Source organism: Siphateles boraxobius, unplaced genomic scaffold (genome assembly GCF_051911475.1).
Source record: "Siphateles boraxobius isolate OS27281-9 unplaced genomic scaffold, OSU_SipBor_1 7, whole genome shotgun sequence".
NCBI classification, from domain to species: domain Eukaryota; kingdom Metazoa; phylum Chordata; class Actinopteri; order Cypriniformes; family Leuciscidae; genus Siphateles; species Siphateles boraxobius.
The window spans coordinates 35,783,617-35,803,060 of record NW_027509197.1 but is presented as its reverse complement, the minus strand read 5'-3'; the positions used below and the strand labels follow the sequence as shown (position 1 = coordinate 35,803,060).

The window sequence follows — 19,444 nt, the reverse complement described above, 5'->3', positions numbered from 1 at the left end:
ATTTTTTTTCAAAATTAAAATTAAAATTTTTAATTTCAAATTTAATAATATTATTATTGTGATCTGTAAAGCATGCATTAAGCAGTAAATCCTGCCATGTAAATTACTTTACCATTTAAATAATATATCATTGTTTTTTTTCACCATACAATAATAAGACAGATTTTTTCTCAGTCAGGAACCTTTTAAACAAATAGCCAGTTTTTTTTTTTTTTTGGTCAATGCATTTTTCCAAAAGAGCCTCAGCAATAAATAAATAAATATAATATATTATATATATATATATATATATATATATACAAAACAAAACATTTTTTTAATAACATTTCAATGACAGTACATTTAGTTGATCCATGGACAACTAAAACCAAACAAATATGCAACAAACAATAAATAAGTTGCAATATGGAATTATTTGTGCAGGTCTTTCACTGTGAGGTGGAGTGACCAACTGAGGAATATACATCTCCTAAATTCTTTAGGTTCCTGCCCGCTGCATTATAGTGTAATCAAAGTTGCTGTTTGGTTGTCATGATGATAATATCACAACACAGCAAAATGAGATTTAATATTCTTTAGGCAAAATATAATAGTGAACGATTAACTCTGAAAATGTTCTTGACAAGGTTTGTGAGATTTACCCAGACACAAAGGAAACATTCACTGCTACTGGTAGTTTACACACAAACAGGTGCAGGGGGTTGAGGATGGGTTCGGAGCGCCGACTTTGGCAGCACTTCATTGCAATGGTGCACTTTAGACATTCTACTAACTGTAAGTAACTTTGCAAGTAAATGTCAACTTATTCTACTAACCCTAACCCTAACAGTCTACTAATACTCTGAGAGTTGGTTGATATGTAGTTGCAAAGTTACTTATAGTGAGTAGAATATCTAAAGTGGACCATCAAAATGTAACCCTGACTGACAGGGCCTTTAGCATTGTCCTAATCGCACATTACAGTCCTCCTGTATACAAACTGTTATGCACATCTGATACCTTATATCTGCTGTCAGGAGATGTGTGCATGTTTCATCCCAGATCACAGGGCAGATCACTCTGCTGTATACATACAGAATGTGTCCATATTATGTAAACAGACTTTAGATTTTTCCCTTCAGATCCCTGGAATTAAACTGTTTTGACTCCAAACTCATTGCGCAATAGCAAATGTCCGATCTTATAAAAAAGGCCTGTGTGCACATCATGCCTAGAATGTTCCTGAATTGTTCGTCCACTTTTACACAGACACTCAGTTGTTCAGCGTGCGTCTTCTGTAGGCTGTTTTGTCAGGCTGTGTTCAGGGCCTTCAGGAGGACTCACATATAGCCAATCATCACAGTTGACCTTCGACCTTTGCTTTCACACCCACAACATGCCTGCAGCTGCTGTCCAGCTCTCTCTCGTCATCTGTGTTTGTCTTTAGATTTAACTACCGTGGAGAGGAGCACGGGGACTCGTTTACCGGCCGATCAACACTCCACCTCCTCTCCCCTCCACTTTACAAGACAAGATTGTCCCGTTTCTCCTGCATTCCTGAGGCCTACGCACATAGTTTAGCACGGGTTAGATATTCCCCTCTAAATAGCTCTCAGTGACCTGTGACAGATGGCGGTGGTGTTGATCTTTATGAGACTGAAAGTCCAGTAATGTGCACCCGTCTTCTATTAACGCTGATTGAGAAACCTTTTGGGATTTCCACACGTACTTACTGGTTTGATGGATACCTGGTCAGGGATCCATATGTAAACTTTTAAACGAGCCATGTTTCCACAAGGACACAACTGACAACATTACGGCATAACCTGTATTCAATTCTTATGAATTAACAGGGTAAAATGGCAGATATTATGTTCCATTTTCCTTGAATCGGAAGAGTTGGTCCTGCTGAATGTATTCAGATCATTTTAAATGGGTCCTATTGTGCTTTTTCTTACATTTTGAACTTTATTTAGTGTGTAATGTTGCTGTTTGAGCATGGAAAAAGCTCTGCAAAGTTACAAAGTCCACTGCAAAGGGAGTTATTCTCTATATCAGTATCAATGTTTCTGAACTCCCCGAAACGTCTCGATTGTAGCGTTGGCCAGTCACGACACATTGGTCCAGCCGACCAATCAGAGCACGCCGTGCTTTTCAGAAGGAGGGACTTCATAGAAACAGAAACTAAACAGAGTGTTTACTGACAGACTTTGAAGAAAGGTGCTGCAACAATGTGAAAAATAAGTATTAAAGCGTATAAGAGGTCCCCTTGAAATGATCTGGAATCTGATTGCAAATGTTATGACTGCTAATAATAGCTGCTGTTTGAGTTAAATATTTCTCAATGCATTTTTAGTTTTCTCTGGGAGCTTTACAAATCATCCCCTAAACTCTGAATTAATTGTGTTTTCAATTTATGTAAATAATCTGTACTCTATTCACATGCTTTATGAGTTAACTAAAGATATAGCCAGTGATACATGAGATATTCTCATAGAAACAGGACTGCATGTGTGCGGAACCACAACATGCAGTATCCTTCTGATTTTCAAAGCGCCTCATTTAGTTTTGATTCTGTAATTCATTGTTTTGGTTCTCGAGAGCTCTCTGAGGACTAATGATGAAGTGTGTGATGAGGAGCTGGTGTGTGCGGTCTGTGTGCGTAAGTGTATGGAGCGAATAGCCCGGGCCAGTTCCCAACCGCAGTCAGCCGCTACATGCCTATCAAAGAGCCTCCCTCGTTTCGCCCAGTCTGTTCCCAGCGCTTTGAGCAGGGCTTGATTGCTTTTCCTTAAAGGCAACGTAAGCGGTAACAAAATGTTACCCATCAATGGCCTCATGCTGGAGTCACGTGGAGAGCTGCGTGCACACAGCATGTCTTTCTCAGACTGGGATCGAGCAGGTGCACACATTCAAAACAGGGAAAATATTCCCTGTATTCCCCAACCAGTGCTTTAAGGTTTTGATCAGCCATCCGATTCTATGGAAGGATTGCAACTTTTTATCTCGCAATTCAGACTTTATAACTCGCAATTGTGAGTTTAGATCCCGCAATTCTTAGAGAAAAAGTCAGAATTGTGAGTTTATATCTCTAGTTTCAATACTTTTTTTCTTGCATTTGACTTTTTTCTCAAATTGTGATATGTAAACTTGAAATTGCGAGGAAAAAAGTCATAAATCTGACATAAAAGTTTTCTTTTCTGTGGCAGAAACAAGCTTCCATTCAATGTTGATTTGGTTTTAATATCCAGTGTTAAGACTGACTCTCTTTGTGAGATTCTATTTGTACATCGCTTTGTAAATGCATATTTGAAACTGAATCTGTTTTCACCTTTCAAACCACAGTTGGATGTGGTTTGTGTCACGTTTCTATGTGTTTAAAGTCCCTGTAAAGTCAAAATGAAGTATGTGTTCTGAGTTTGTCATAGCACAGAAAAATGTGTTATTAGACACCCAGCCAAATTTGAATGATAAAAAAAGCCAGCAAGTACATAAAATAAGCTATCAAAATCTTGAAAAAATGAGCAGTAGTCTCTGCTCTCAAACGCTGGGGGCGTGTCCGCTGGCTGCGCTGAAACCACGCCCACTCGCAGTAAAGCTGCCGTCGCCACAATCAACTGTCACCCGCTACAGCCGGAATGGAGGCTCCTTGCAGCTTATTAGATTAATTATAACATAAGCGCACAAGGCAACTTACACTCATTGGTGGGCACGCACTGCCAATGATGTCACCAGATGTCGGCGCGGCAGGATGAAGGCCGAGGCGGGAGATAGTCGTTCGGCTCCATTCACCAGTAACACAACAGCGGATTATCAGTGAATCCCAGTTGTCTCCGACGAAAGTTTATAAGACTATCCCGTGTAAAATGATCACTACAGAGGCGGGTTTTGGTGGTGATCCTCAGCTCTCCATCAAGGTGGCTCTTCACAAAATTAATCCACCTCTTCTTGATGTGATCATATTTAGGAAATTTAAATAAGGACACCGATCTGTTTTGTACATGAACGCATCCATGTAGTACGCATTTCCGTGACTAAGACATAGCTAGCTAGCAAACTGTAGGCTGTAGTAACTAATAATAGTACTGACAGTAACTCGCGATTGAGCGCCAAACCGATGTGAATGTGCTCTGTTTATATTGTTAGGAAAGCGGCCAGCCTCAGGGGCTCCAGTGCGTCATCAAGTAGGGGCGTGTCCAGGAGCTCAGGGGCTCCAGTGCGTCATCAAGTAGGGGCGTGTCCAGGAGCTCAGGGGCTCCAGTGCGTCATCAAGTAGGGGCGTGTCCAGGAGCTCAAGGGCTCCAGTGCGTCATCAAGTAGGGGCGTGTCCAGGAGCTCAGGGGCTCCAGTGCGTCATCAAGTAGGGGCGTGTCCAGGAGCTCAAGGGCTCCAGTGCGTCATCGAGCCCTGTTTTAGACCCGCCCAAAAAATCCGGAAAATTGCAATGGTGAAAAACTGTTTAACGGTCTAACTCCACAATTCAGTACTTCACAGTTCACAGTCTTTGTAATATGTTTTAGCAATACATGTCTAACATTGATAATGTGTTTAGAATTTTTTTTTTAAATTGCCTTTACAGGGACTTTAAGTTCAGTTTTGTGATCTGGTTTCCCCCTGTCTTTGTGATTTTGGTTTAGTCCTGTTATTAGTTCAGTTTTGTGATCTTGTTCACCCCTGTCTTTGTGGTTTTGGTTTAGTCCTGTAAGTGTTTCCCGGTCTGTTTAATTAGTAATTCCCTTCACCTATGTTCTGTTAATTATCTAATTAGTCCCTGTTCATTTAAGCCCTTTGTTTTCCCTCAGTGTTTGTTGATCGTCGTCGATGTATGTTTGTGTGTTCCTGAGTTCCTGTGTTTTCCTGTAACCTGAGTTTGTGAATAAACCAGCTGCATTGAAATTCTGTTCCCTCGTCTTCAGTATCCTGCAACAACCCTGACAGTTTGGAACAGGATTGTAAAAATGCAGCTTTTTGATTCTCATGTTGCAAACAACTAAAATGATTTTAGGCAGATAGTCCAATCTGATTATTATTATTATTATTATTTTGCTAACTGTCTGAACAAAGAGTGGTAGCTTCTTATGAGAATTTAGTTGTAGATGTGCTGAGGTTTCTTTTTTTCTTTTTTACTGTGCTTTAATCGCACAAAGCTTTCTCATCTCTGACTCTGCCTTTATATAAGAGGACCATAAAAAAAAAACATTTTAATGCATATTTAATGTCCTGCACTTACCTTACACAGGCTTCATTAGCAGAGAGCTCTTCTAATGAGTGCCTGTGAAGTCAAACGCAGCACTTTGTCTTCTTAAGTGCTTACACAATGTTTTCTGAGTAACCCTTGACCAAAGTTACAGTGACCGCACAATTCATCAAAACCTGAATCGCATGCAGATTTATTGGCATGGTACAAACATATCAGTATTATTAAAATAAATGTATTTATTTTATTAGGTTATTATAAAAACAGATATATTTTTAAATACAATTTATTCCTGTGATGACAAAGCTGAATTGTCAGCATCATTACTCCAGTCTTCAGTGTCACATGATATAATCATATTACAAATCATTCTAATATGCTGATTTGATGCTCAAGAAACTTTTATTATTATTATTATTATTATCAATGCTAAAAAGAGTTGTGCTGCTTCATTTTGTGTGTGTGTGTGGAAACTGTACTTTTTTAAAGGATCTTTTTTTAATGAATAAGTTCAAAAGAACAGCATTTAATTGAAACCAAAATATTGTGTAACATTATACATTTCTTTACTGCCACTTTAATGCGTTCTTCCTGAATAAAAGTATCATATTCTTAAAATTACAACAACAACAACAAAACCTTTTAGTATAGTGTATATACATATGTATAACTTTATATTATTTATTTATTTCATTATATTTTTCTTATTTATTTTAGTAATGAATTAGTATTTTAATAATAGTTATGAACACGTATGCACACAATGAATTGTTTGGACAAACAAATAGTCAAGTTTATGGATTCTTTTAGCGAAGAAACACCTCTCGATCTTTGAATCTAGAACATTTAAGCATACAATTTAATGGAACTTAACATCATGACAATAATTTGGTTCCAGTCATTTAGGCCTGTTGCTCAGTATTGAAGGTTTTTTTTCAGGTTTGATGTCCTTCTTGATTAAACATAGCCATTGTTTAGGAAAAAACAGCATATAATGTAAATGCAGATGAGCTCAGATGAATTAGACAGCTGTGGTGATCTAAACCACATTCGTTCACAAGAGTATGATTCTGTTGTGGGAGTGTTTTGGCCGCAGGTGTTAAAGCGATGATCACATCGTGTGTTTAGATTCACAGCAGTGGGTGTTTGTCATTACTGGATATCAGTCGTGTCACATTGTCAGGATTTCTGTTTGCTGACTGGTAGTCTGTTTCTGACCGACTTAGACAAACATATTCATCCATATCCGGCAGACACACCATGTGAAGTTTGTACAGTCCTTCCCTGAACCTTTTTTTTTTCTCGCTTTCCTCTTGGTTTTATCTCATTCCATGTCCTTGAAAGCTCAGACTATCACTCACAAAGCAGCAATGTACATGAAGTCGCAGAACTATTGATCTTTTTTTTTTACATTTAGCACATTTAGATAAACAATATAGATGAAATCATTAATGTAGACGATTAATGAACAGCTTGAACAAGGAACAGATCTTAAACCCCTTCCCCATTCTGGTGATTTGTTTATCACGCTCATTTATTAAGGGACCTTGGTATTTCTGAAACTTTATCCTACCTTACTCTTTAATTACTCCAAGTAAACAGTCCATGGTTTGCTACTTGAATCATCCATCACAAAAGATTGTCTGCTTTTTCCGCCCACCATGAGCCATGAGCCAATATGTCATGCTTGTATAAGTCTATTTTATTTAATTCACTTGTTTAGTACTTTTTATGAAAGAAATAAGCTACTTAAGACTGACTGACTGACTGACTGACATACATTCATACATGCATACATGCATACATACTGAGACTGCATTGACAATTTTCCGAAAACATCTCCCAGTACAGCGTCTTTTCCATCTCCAAGAGGCAAGAGGTCATTCTGGAAAAATGTGTGTGGGTGTGTATGTTAATAATAGATTTTTACAAACATACATTGTTGTCATTGTTGTTGGTTTTTTTTTTTTTTTTTTTTTTTTTGCCTTGTCTATCACCATTATCAGTACCACCAGTTAAATAAATTATTTTATGCATACTCCTTAAAGCAATCACTTGCATCACCTTGAAGGCATAAACCATTGACTAACCAAAGTAATGTGTAATGCAATATCAGGTAGCCCTACTGTTTTGCCTACTGACTATTGGGAAACACTATAACCCCTCCTTCTTGAATTTGGGGACAGTGAGAGCCCTCGACTGTCTGCTTGAGAGGGTTATGTTCCATCTAGTAAGCTGCCTTGTTGCGTAGTGTCTACATAGACAGCTGTCGTCTTAGTGAAGTGACCACCTGGTTATTGCGGACTACTTTGACTACTATTTGAAATTGACTACTATAGACTGTAAATACTGATTTACATTAGTTAGAAAGTCTGTTTGCTGTGATGTATGAAACATAATAACATGCTTTAAATTGTCCGGCTCTGTGACTGGCACTCAATTTGTCCAGATCCAAAATGTGGGGCAGGTGGTCACCCTACTTCTAGACCCCTTCATAACTGCAGGAACCTCAGAAGAGACTGATTCGGAAGGCTCTACATAGACAGCAACTTTCTGCATTATACAGTTGCACAGTTGATTTTGTTAGAATTTAGCATCGTGCAAAGAAGAACTTTTAACTATTTGTTTGGAATTGAATGGATAAAAGTATTTTTTTTAATTATTATTGAATTATAATCGACATCTCTTGCTCGTTTGTTTGGTGAGTTTTTTCATTGTGAGATTGCCTTCACTGTAAAAGATGCATGCTGCTGTAGAATTTGGCCAGCATAAGGTTCTTAGAAGTGTCTGTTGGAACAATCTTTGTGTCATTCAAATGATGCCTTTAAATGTTGCCTATGTAGGCATCTCACTGGGTTTTGGAGCACAGCCAGAGAGTTAGTGAAGGATTACAAGCCTATCCGACAAAGAAATGCCCAGTGATGTCACTCTAGTAGACACCAGACACACAGCTGGGCGAGGATAAATTCACACCCACCTTACTAGGGGTGTTGTACATCCAACGAGAAGGAAAGAGTCATGTCATCTTTAGCAGAACAGTTTCGCTAGAACAGGAGGTGGAGAAAGAGGAGAGAGCTTTCTGATCCAAAACTACTCCCACAGCTCACTAATGTTGAGCTGCTGGGGCTCGAGAGGAAGAAAACAGAGACACTTTTTAAAACTTTCTTCTTGGACACTTACAGAGTGCACTAAGGCAGGTAGGGGCGTTTCCTTACAGTTCTTTTTCTGATTTTTGTGCTTTGAATAACTTCTAGAGCGCGTAAACATGTTCACATCCTGCTATTTTTATGGGTGATGATTGGGCATAAACGCAAGCTGCTGATGATGTGATATCACCCATGTCTGCAAACAGGTGATAAAAAGCATGCCGAAATAGAAAGCGATTTCTTTTTCATGAAAGAGGCATGTCTGATTCCAAATTGAGATGCGACAGCTCCTCTGATGTCAGTATTAAGTCATGAGGTGTTTTTGAGGTGCAAATAAAACATGAGATCCGTTCGACTCATCTGAGATGACACGGTTGAAGTTTTAATCTGCTGAGTGGTTTATACAAGGCTACTCCGTGGCTCAGGGTGGGGGTAATTGTGGAGTACTAGGGCGCTGGGAGATGTTTGAAACAGCTGGGGGATTGTTAGGGGAAACTCTGGGGGAAAATTCATTTTTTCCATGCAATGCTGTTAAAGGAAAATTCTGGCGCTAAGCCTGGTCACACAGAGGAGAAATGAACATAGACATTTCAGTTTTGACTTTCAAATTCATTCCTACATTGGCTTTAAGGATGTCAAAATGTACTGTTGGTACTGTTGTACTTTGGTACCAAAGCAGTTGTGGGGGAAAAAAATGATGATACCTGTAATGTTACCAGTGTTCAAACTGAATAATAGGTAGCTGCTTTTGAACATCTTTGTGTCAATATGCATAAATAATTTAAATATGTCTCTAATGCTCACCAAGGCTGCATGTATTTGATCAAAAATACAGTAAAAAGAAAAATCTAATATTATTGTTGTGCCTAGGTATTGCAGTGTAAATGAAGACTAATATACCCATTTCTGTTTATTGTGCTGTTATTATAAATCAAATAATATTAACAAGAATTGCCACTAACTGTCGTACCATTTACTTGAATAATTACTTGGAAAAGTACTGTTAATTGAAAGATCATGTGTCATTGTTTTAAATTAATTGTATTTTTATTGTTTTATTTTTTTTAAATAAAGTGTGTTTAATAGAATAATAAGTGTTGCTACTAAATGAAAATTGGTTTTGAAAATAGAAAACTGCTGTTATCACGACTATACAGATTTATACTAACCTGATACGAGGCATATGGATAGTTTTTCATCTGGTCAATAGACCAATTTACATTTGATGTGCAACAAACACCAAAGTTGGCAGCATTTGACAGACATCAGCTTGTGTACTATCGTGTTTAACCTCCTCTCAAACCAGTAGGTCACATAGCTGCATGTGACATGGGGCCAAAGGTGATCATTGAATTTGTTGCAAGACATCTACGACCTGAAGGTCAACAGGTCACTTGAGGTAACCTGGGATGTCTATTTTTAAGGGGCTTGAGGGAACTGTTAGTCTCAAACTGCATATTGCAGCCCTGGTTTAAAGCACAGGAAGTCATAGTTTAGCAGGTTAGTGGCATCAGATCTTTGAAAGAATTTTTTGAGGCGCTTAGTAGCAAGTTAACTAGATATTCACTGTGTATTTAACTTTGTTTTATGTCTGTGAAATAATAATCTGGCTTTTTTTTTTTATAGAAAATAACTGGAAATGTGGAATAAGGGGAAATTTGTGATTTGTTGAAATATCAGCATTAACTTATCTTGTGTTCAAGGCTTGTAATGTGAATGTACATGTTAACCCTGTTACCTTTCTGAAGACTTTTTCAATATCTCATTCTATATTGAAAATTAATAACAATGCAATTTATTAATAATTAAACACATTATTTGTTAGGCAGAATCTTTACAAATGTACAAAAATTGGACTTTTAAAAACACATCAAATTGGGAAAAAATATTTCATAGAGTGTATGTACTACTTTGAGAGGATAGCAATTCTGATTACAAAATGTATGCAGAATTTCAAATTACAGATTGACTTTGTTGTTGGTGGTGTTTTCTATATAGCTGGTCATGGGTCAATACTTCTGCATCATTAATATGAGTTTTTCCCCGACTGCATTTATTGTGATATAATTTCAGATAAAACAACTCTAAATGGCACTTAAAAACAAGGCAAGCTGCGTTTGGTCACTTGACATCGGTTGCTTGTCATTTAAGTGAGCATTTTTGGGTCAAACTTTATGCCAAAACTCACAAGTCTGACTCCTCATGACTAGGGAGCCACAGTCTCTCGTCTTCAGCTATTAGTGCACTAGAGTGTCAAAAAACTACACCTAAAAACCCAGAGTATTGTGCCCACTTTTCCCAGCTGTATTATCAGATTTGCGGCTTGACAGATCCTGCATTAAGACACCATGGGAAACTCAGCTTGAGTGTTTCAGGTTGGCTTTATCTGAATGAATGACATTTTGTCACAGTCTCTGGTTTTGAGGCTGTCTCATTCTCCCAAGCACACTGAACTGAACACAGCTCTTTTTTTCTTTTCTTTTTTCTGGGATTGCAATGCATTGATGATATCAAAAGTCCATTGCAGAGTGAACTGTCAAACAGTGGCTTAGTGGTTTTGGAAAGTCAGAAAACAGTTACAATATGTTATTAAAATCCATGACCACAGGGAAACAAGACACTGATTATTAAGAGCCAAAGATACATTGACACACAGCCCCCCCAAAATAGGTGTGTTATGTGTTTGTGTTAAGTGTCCAAGCATGTGTGTGTGTAAATGTGAGTATAGGAAATGATGCTACAATTCCAAGGAGACAGGAAACGGCTCCAATCTTGTATGTGGTGATTTTTCCACTGGTGAGTCACTGGCTTGGACTGGGAGCGTGGTTCCTCTCATGAGAGGCGCAAACTGACTCCTTGTGCGAGGTGGAGCTGCCATTCAGAGCATGTGTTAATACACGTGCATGTTTTAGGAGAGAATCCTTTATACTGTATGACTTTCAAAAAGTTGCTTGTTTTGACATATCCTGAGTGCTCACTTCATAAGTGTTTACATGGTTTAAAAACAATCAAGTATCTCCGTTGTCCACTACAAATAAGGGTTTGGCATAATTTTTCTCCAATAAAGACTACTTTTGGTGCCTTTTAAGGGATAGTTCACCCAAAAATTTGAATTCTGTCATCATTTACTCACCTTCATTTGTTTCCAAACCTGTATACATGTCTTTCTTCCGTGCAAGATATATATTTTGAAAAATATCTCAATGTTTACTGTCCATACAAAAAAAGTAAATATGGCCCAGTACAACATTTGTTTTTGGGTTAACTTAAACTGAAACTGGCCAAGAGAATAGTAGTTCCCAGCATGCTTTGCATGGGACTTGATTGGGGAGAGGAAATGTTGAAATGTAGTCCTTTAGGAAAAAATGCAGTCCATTTAGTCCTACTGTAAGTGTTTTTGAATAAAATAAGAACCGTGTTTTTTAAACTGCAATAGTTTTTAATGTCTGAATATGTTGGGATTTAGAATGCATTCTGTCATGTTGTTTTACCATTGTAGTGAAGAGTATAGCTTTTGCTATGTCCGAATACATAAAGAATGAGCTTAATGCTACTTTTTTTTCCTCAATGAGTATTTGTTATTTACCATGTTATTGCATGATTTTGCTAGCTAGAACTTCATTAGCTGGTAGGACCTAATAGTATAATTAAGTAATGTGACACATAAATGTACAAATTAACCTGATATAACTTGGTGTTCTTAGGCACAATGTGAAGTGGCGTATGAAATAGCTGGACTCATGAAAACATTCCGTTTTTCTTTTTGTCTTCTACAGACGTAATTCACACAGAAGGTCCATTGGATGGTAGTCTCTACGCTAAGGTTCGGAAGAAAGAGTCTTTGGAGGGAGGGGTCACAACTAATGGTCTCTCAGCTGCTGTTGATCATGCTTTACCTGCTGTAGAACAGACTCTACCACCAGTCGACCATGCCTTGTCTGTAAGCAGTGACTCGGGCAACTCCACTGCTTCCATCAAGACCGACCGCACAGATGAAGCCAGCCATCAGCCGGCCTTGGTGAGTCAGCCGTCATCCCAGCCCCTAAGCCCAGAGGAAAAAAAGGAGCTAGACCAGTTGCTCAGTGGTTTGGAAGCACCAATGCATCGGATAGGTTACCAAAGCAGCTCTGGCAGCGGAGGCGGAGGAGTCCTACACCTCGTCCCTGCGCAGGTTCACGTCAACGGACACAACAACATAGATAGAGAGACAGATATACTTGATGATGACCTGCCCACCAGCCAGGAAGGGAACAGTGTGGACAGTCTCGGAACCCTCTCGTCATTTGAGGGCAGAGCAACTCCAGCAGATCTATACTACCAGTCGGAGACGGTTATTAATGGACAAGATGTGCCCTACTTGGACAAGGGTGTCCACGAGAAAATGCCGGAGCCCAGAGTTCACAGCTCCTCATCTGTCCAGGAGCACTTGGGGGTCTCTAGTGGCTACACCAACCAGAATGGCAACATCTACCGATCTCAATCATTAGGGACAACTCCGACCATGGAGCAGAAATGCATGCCCAAAGCTCCCACACGCACAACGAGCAGTAGGGATGCAGTGCAGAGGGGATTGAATGTGTGGCAACAATATGGTGTTCCTGAAGTCCCAGTCACAGATGGGGTCACTTTCAACCCTGTACTAGAATCCCACAGCCTTCCAGAGTTCCCTCCCATGGCATCTCAGAAAGAAATTGAACAGTCTATTGAGGCCCTCAACATGCTGATGCTGGACCTTGACCCAGCACTTACTCAAGTCCCCAAGTCCCATAGTGCCCCATCTGGAGGAGGTGGTGTAGTCACCACCCAGCCGTCTTTCTCTCAAACCCAGGCACGGCCATCCTACCAGGCTGATGCAGCCATTCATGACCGTGGAGGGGCCACTTTGGCGGGATACCCATTGGCATTTCAACAGGTAGCCACAGAACCTCCTAAACCCAACATGAACCAGCAGAGACCCACAGCCATATCCCAGCATGTTGCATTCCCTTCTGAGGCAGAAGTTCAGGCTCCTATGTCCAAGTCCACAGTGCCTTCCTCCACCTTTGGAGTTCTTCAGTTAAAACCCCTCAACATTTACCCCTCAAGTTCCACATCCCAGTCCCCTGAGCCCCACGAGACCCAGTGTAGCTACTCTACATCTTCATCCCCTCTGCCCAAAGAGTCTGAACCAGAAGATACCAACTACAAATTGGATGGTCTTGTAGCTCACCGTGTAGCTGGTAAGAGCAACCTTTAAAATACCTCTTTTAACACTTTCAGAGTCCGTTTACTTTCTCAAAGGTAAAATAGTGATGTTACATTGATCAACCCATGGGCAGTAACCAGCCAAGATTTTGAACCATTAGACTACATTACTCCTGCATATTTTTATGTATACAAAATGCAAATTGAAACAATTTATCAAGGGAAATATATTAAAGGAAAACATGTCCATGCCTTGAGTGCATGAGATGAGCTTGTCTTTTTACACTCAAGGTGGTGCCTTTTTTGGTGGAGTTTCTTTGTTGCCGTTGACATAAGCACCGTGAGATCACAAAGAAAGCTTTGTCCAAAGTGCTTCTGGCTTAAGACTCAATATCAGACCGCATTTCTGTTTTGTGCCAAGCCAAAACCGAACATTTGTACATTACATCTGGAGAAGTGCCCGAACAACTGAGGGCTGTTGTACGGCAGTGCACTTTTTATGTTAACATTATCTGTTCAGCTTGAAAGTTTAAAACGATTTTCCTGAAAGCCTAGGTTTTTCCCTTGATGTTTTTAAAATAATGCCAGCACATTCGAGTTGTTTGCTGAACCCATCTTGTTTTGTTGCATGCTAAATTTACCATGACTTGTTTAGGTTTTGCGATGCGGAGTTTAAATTACAGATGTATTACTAAGTCTATCACATACTGCTGATGGATCCTACAACCAAAAACATCATAAACCGTATATACACTTTCATCTAATCCTACATTTCTGTCAAAAACATTAATGTAAAACATATTGTTATTCAAATCAGGAACGATCCATTGACTCTAGGCTCACTGTTGCCGCCTAGTGGTTGTATAGTACATGTGTTACATTTAATGTGCCTTCTTTATCTTTAATATCTTACAAAATGGATGTTTAAGAAGCATCAGACAGGTGTTAAAGGTCGCATGCTGCAGGAAACCAAATTTAAACCTGAGAGGAAACAACTTGGATAAGGCTCTCATGGACAAAACTAGTCAGCTCTGTTTCGGTTTAATGCAGACCAATGCTTAGTAGTATTGTTGACTCAGTATAGATAAGTGTTTCAGTAATGGGAAGGACAGCAAGAGGAGGAAGCTGCTCTCTTACTTTGTAACCTTCCATTGAGTCCTAGCTCTTTACACAAGCTCTTGCCACACTGTTTGAAGAGCTCTCAGTATCTAGTATTGGGATTTGGTTATCAGACGTGTCACTATCTGGAATTAGGGAACACTTTGTCTACATTTACCATTCGCAGTGTGACCCCACAGATAGAGTGTGTTTATCTTACTTACTGCAGCTAAGGCAAACACATACTACACGTTAGAACTGTGCAATAAAATTCATAATTTATGTGCTAGTGTTTTTTTGTTTTTTTTTAGGTATGTTGCCTAGCTCCCTACCAATCGCCCAGATTTGATTCAAGCCATTTGCCATTAGCAATATGCTAGCTTGACATGTGCTAATGTTTTCTTTTCCCCCCTTTTTTCTCCTCTCATCCTCCTGTTTGTGGAACACCCGTCCCATCATCACCTCCGCCTTCCCTTCCTCCTCTTCACCTTCTTCCTTTACTTCCTGGCATGGTCCATCATTCCTCCCCCTCTGCCCGGTGGTGTGCAGAGTACACTGCTCGTATCCGAGGCATCAGTGACAGACAGAGCATTCCTGATCTCGGCCACCGCCACCGCTCTCTATCCTTCAGTGGTTGGTCCTCTGATGCACTGTGCCTCCAACTAACATTAACTCATAACACCTTTACATGTTGTGTGGTTGTGTGCTGTATGTCAGTTCTCTCTCGCTTTCGCCCCCTATCTTTCCTTGCTCTTGTTTACTTCAGTGAGAGTACTTGCTTTTATAAAACTGCAGTTAATTAAAAAAAATTATATTGTATTTGATTTGATTATTTTATTGTTTCATCGTATTATTTAAATATATTTTAAAGTATCTTAATATTTTATTTTATTTTATTAGTATTGCACTTGTTTAGGTAATCTGCATTATTGTTATTATTATTATTATTATTATTATAAAATAAAATAAAATTGTAATACAAATTAAAGTATACCTAAACCAAACTATACCAAAGGAATAAACTGTAGGAGGTAATAGTTATTAGAAAAAAGTATCTTTTCCTATTTGTAAATCTTTTTCTTTTACTATTTTTTTCTCTCTTTTTTTCTCTCCTTACTGTGTTAACCCTCTTCTGTAACCACTAACCTGTGCTGGATTTTTTTCACCTTGTTTGGGTGGAATAACGGTTTACAGTAGTAAAAGCTTTAGTTTGTTCCTTTGTGCTAGCTGACCTCTACAAACAAATTGCATTTGTATTATGTGTCGAGTTAAAGTTACACTGTAGCAGGACAAAGGCCAGTCTGTCTGGATCAACTGAGCCCATGTCACAAGATCCAGTCTGCCAGACCTGGGGAACAATACCAAAGCGAGCAGACACTGGCTTCATTCAAGGACTCTTCTTTACCTCTGTTTTTGCATTTAGATGAAGGACAAAGGGTAATAAATCCTCCCTGAGTCTGGAGACCATTATACCATCCTTATCTGCCACTGGGGAGTAAACGTCTCGTACACTGACTGCCTTCGGTCCCGTTCGAGGGCCCATGCAGGCTGTGTTCGGTAGCCAGTTACCAGGATGAATGTTTGTCTTGGACTTCTCCTGAGTCTGATCCAACCCATTAAAGATAACAATGGCATTAACAACGCTATGGAAAGAAAAAGAGCAGTATATCCTGCTTCTCTGTGTAGATATCTCATTCACCTCATCCTGAATCCATGAGGTTTAGAAAGGAGTAAGCTATGCCAGAAAAAGAATACACTTTTCTCTTATGTGGTTTTTATCTTATATTATTTTTGTTATCTTAGTTTATTTTTTATCTTATTTTTTTTTTTTAAATCTTATATTATTAACAAAAATAATTTTTTATAGTTTTATTTTTGGGTGACAGTTACAACAATGCAGTGAATCCATTTCAACTATATATTTGTCGTAATCAATCATAAAGTACTCTTGATTTATTAAAGATATTAGGTAGGTACAGTAAAAATTGCTGTTTATATTGTTATATTGGTGCATATTAATGCAACTTAACTACTGTAGCCTTTTAGTGTATTTTACTTCTTTCAATTAAACATTTTGAATCTTATAGTGTTTATTTGGTTTAAATGATGGCTTCTCTGATTGAAAAAAAAAAAAAAAACGTTTCTCAGTTACAGCAGCTTGAATCTATTAAGACAGTGTGATTACCAAGGTAACAGCACAGTTTGTCATGCACAGCTGTAGATCTGGCGTACTACATCTATTTTGCATGTTTCCTCTCCCGACCTTGTCTGAAGTGACACTCAGGGATATACACCATATGATATCCCAACACATCCAAGCGCTGGATTCTTCACTTCCCATACCAGTCAGTTTTGGAATCCGCATGTTTGACATTGTCGTAGAAACCGCATGAATCTCATCCAAGCATTCAAATAGATTGCAGATGGAGTGTGAGCCGTCCTCTTGAAGACCCTCCCTTTGTGACATCACTACTCTATTGTTCTGAAAGGCTTGTTTTGTGGGCAGAACTCCAAAAGTGGTTTAAACACAGCCTGGGTGTCAGAATGTCTGGCCAACGTCATGTTTAAGAACAAGGGTGGCCACTTGTCCAAAAGTGGAAGTGGTCAATCTCTCTCAAGTTGTTTCCCAGCGCACGTGAAGTTCTGATGGTCTGAGCTGTGGTCTGACCAAACGTATCCATCGTAGGCCACACTCAGGGAGCTAGTAAATATTTTGCTCAGCCGGTTGCCCGGTTTCCATGATATTCCACTCACTCCCACCAGAATGCTTTGCTCTGTCTCAAACTGAGTCCAGTTAAATGGGCTTAAAACTGTCTGTGACTGTACATACTTTTTCCCTTATCTGTAAGTTGACAGTAAATTGTGAAATAGCTCTGCTTAAGCCCAATGCACACCCCAGTACTGAAGAGAAATTTAAAGACTCTCAAATTATTTTGTCTGTGTTGCTATGTGGTTGCTTTTCTGATTTGCTGTTTTCACATTCCTCTGTGGTTGCTAGCGTTTCGAGTGGTTTCTAGGGAGTTGTTAGGGTGTTTGGGATGGTTGTGAATATCAAAAAAGTCAAAACATTCTCCATGATGTTCTAATCTCTTTATATGACTCCTTTAATGTAATTCTATGAAAAAGTTGCGATAGGAGGTTGCGATAGGAGTCTATTTTACAAATGTTGGGTAAAACCAATTCATTTTTTAACAAATTGGGCTATTTTTTATGATATTTTTTTTGTTATTGAATGATTTTTTGAATATATTCTTAAGACAATACTTATAGTGATGTTTGTCATAGAAAAGAAGTTAAATGAATGAATTGAGATGCTTTTCATCTGCTTTTAGTTACCAAACGTCTTCAGTTATCCATTCATGTTCTCTGTTTTTCCTTTCCTACTAGAGAAGACTTACACAAATCCAGTTTTATTTACACCGTCATCTCTTTGTATCAAACAGAACGTGATGAAATAGGCCTGAGAGTTGCCTGGAGGCAGTTTCAGAGCTTTATCCAGAAGTACACACTATCCTTTAATTCCACGGAGTTTCTCCAATATTCCAGCTTTTTGTAATCTAGGCTGTTTGAATGAGAACATTGTTTGAAGCTCCAACAGGCTTTAATGTGGTGCGAATTGGACGTCAGTGCAGGTTTTGACAGAGAGTTAATTCTTCAGAGCTCATTGGCAGTTTTCCATGGATTTGTTCAAGGAGGATTTTGACATTTGGATATTTTTTTATTTGAAGTGTGATAAATGTCATTCTGCAGGCCCTAATAGTTATCTGTTAGAGATGATGTCATGTATTTATTTTCTTGACAGGAGTTCAGTTTGGTGAAATGTCACCAGACGAGGCTTCAGTTCCTGGACGGTGCCGGACTACCAGTGAGGGCCTTTCCCAAGATGAGAGCCCAACCCGAGGAAGCTCGGTCCGCTCCCCCATTCGCTGCATCTCACCCGAGCTGGCCAATACGATTGCTCTGAACCCTGGGGGGCGGCCCAAGGAGGTAGACCAACTGAATGGACATATTTGCATTTTTCCCAGTAGTGATGCACCGAAATGAAAATTCTGGGCCAAAACCGAAAACGAAAATTTAGGATGCACTTGGCCGAAAACGGAAACTGAAGCCGAAAATGGCTTCTTTTAAAAACGTATACAAATATATATATATATATATATATATATATATATATATATATATATATACAGTACAAAACCTAAAATATTTGTAACTATAAATATAAATAATAATACCAAATAACATTATCCTTCAAGTTTTATGTTCCATCAAATAAAATAGTTTTTTAACAGTTGTGCAAAAAGATCCACAATTATCTGAATAACTGCACACAAAATCACAGAATGGAAGTGGGCCTCTATTCTGCTGCTGCATGTAAACAATTTTTTACTTACATTTTAAATTGCTGTGCAAAACAATGCAAAACAACAGTGCAAAAACAGCATTAGAACTTAATCCAAACTCAAACTGTAAACAAACATGTAAGCCTATGTAGCCTTAGGAACGTCTCGGTTACATATGGTAACCCTCGTTCCCTGAGGGAGGGAACGGAGACGTAGGTCATGACTGACCAATAGGAATCTCGCTAGAGAGGCCAATCTACTTCGAGTGAAACTAAAACAAGCCAATACACATTGGCGTGCAATCATTTGCAACAGCTGTGCAGCCTCGTAGCGCAGGTATTTAACAAGCAGCTGGTGCGATTGCACACTAGTTTTTTGCTGAGGAGCCAAGCCTGAAAAAGCTGGCCAACCCCGGCGGGCGGCAGCAGATGTGGCGACGGGACCTACGTCTCCGTTCCCTCCCTCAGGGAACGAGGGTTACCATATGTAACCGAGAC

At 39.1% G+C, this 19,444-nt stretch overlaps 1 protein-coding gene across 35 annotated transcripts in view; it reads left to right on the top strand.

Moving 5' to 3' along the window:
- The window catches only part of tns1b (tensin 1b), a 252,192-nt gene that overhangs the window by 199,855 nt on the left and 32,893 nt on the right, over positions 1 to 19,444 (top strand). For 23 of the 35 annotated variants that reach the window (XM_077215637.1, XM_077215634.1, XM_077215632.1 and 20 more), the window contains 2 exons: positions 12,099 to 13,541; positions 18,407 to 18,591. In XM_077215637.1, the coding sequence (XP_077071752.1) occupies positions 12,099 to 13,541; positions 18,407 to 18,591 (1,628 nt within the window). Of the gene's footprint in view, positions 1 to 8,165; positions 8,374 to 12,098; positions 13,542 to 15,153; positions 15,238 to 18,406; positions 18,592 to 19,444 lie in introns of those variants that run through there. The other 12 variants (XM_077215628.1, XM_077215625.1, XM_077215624.1 and 9 more) reach the window with 2 other exon arrangements.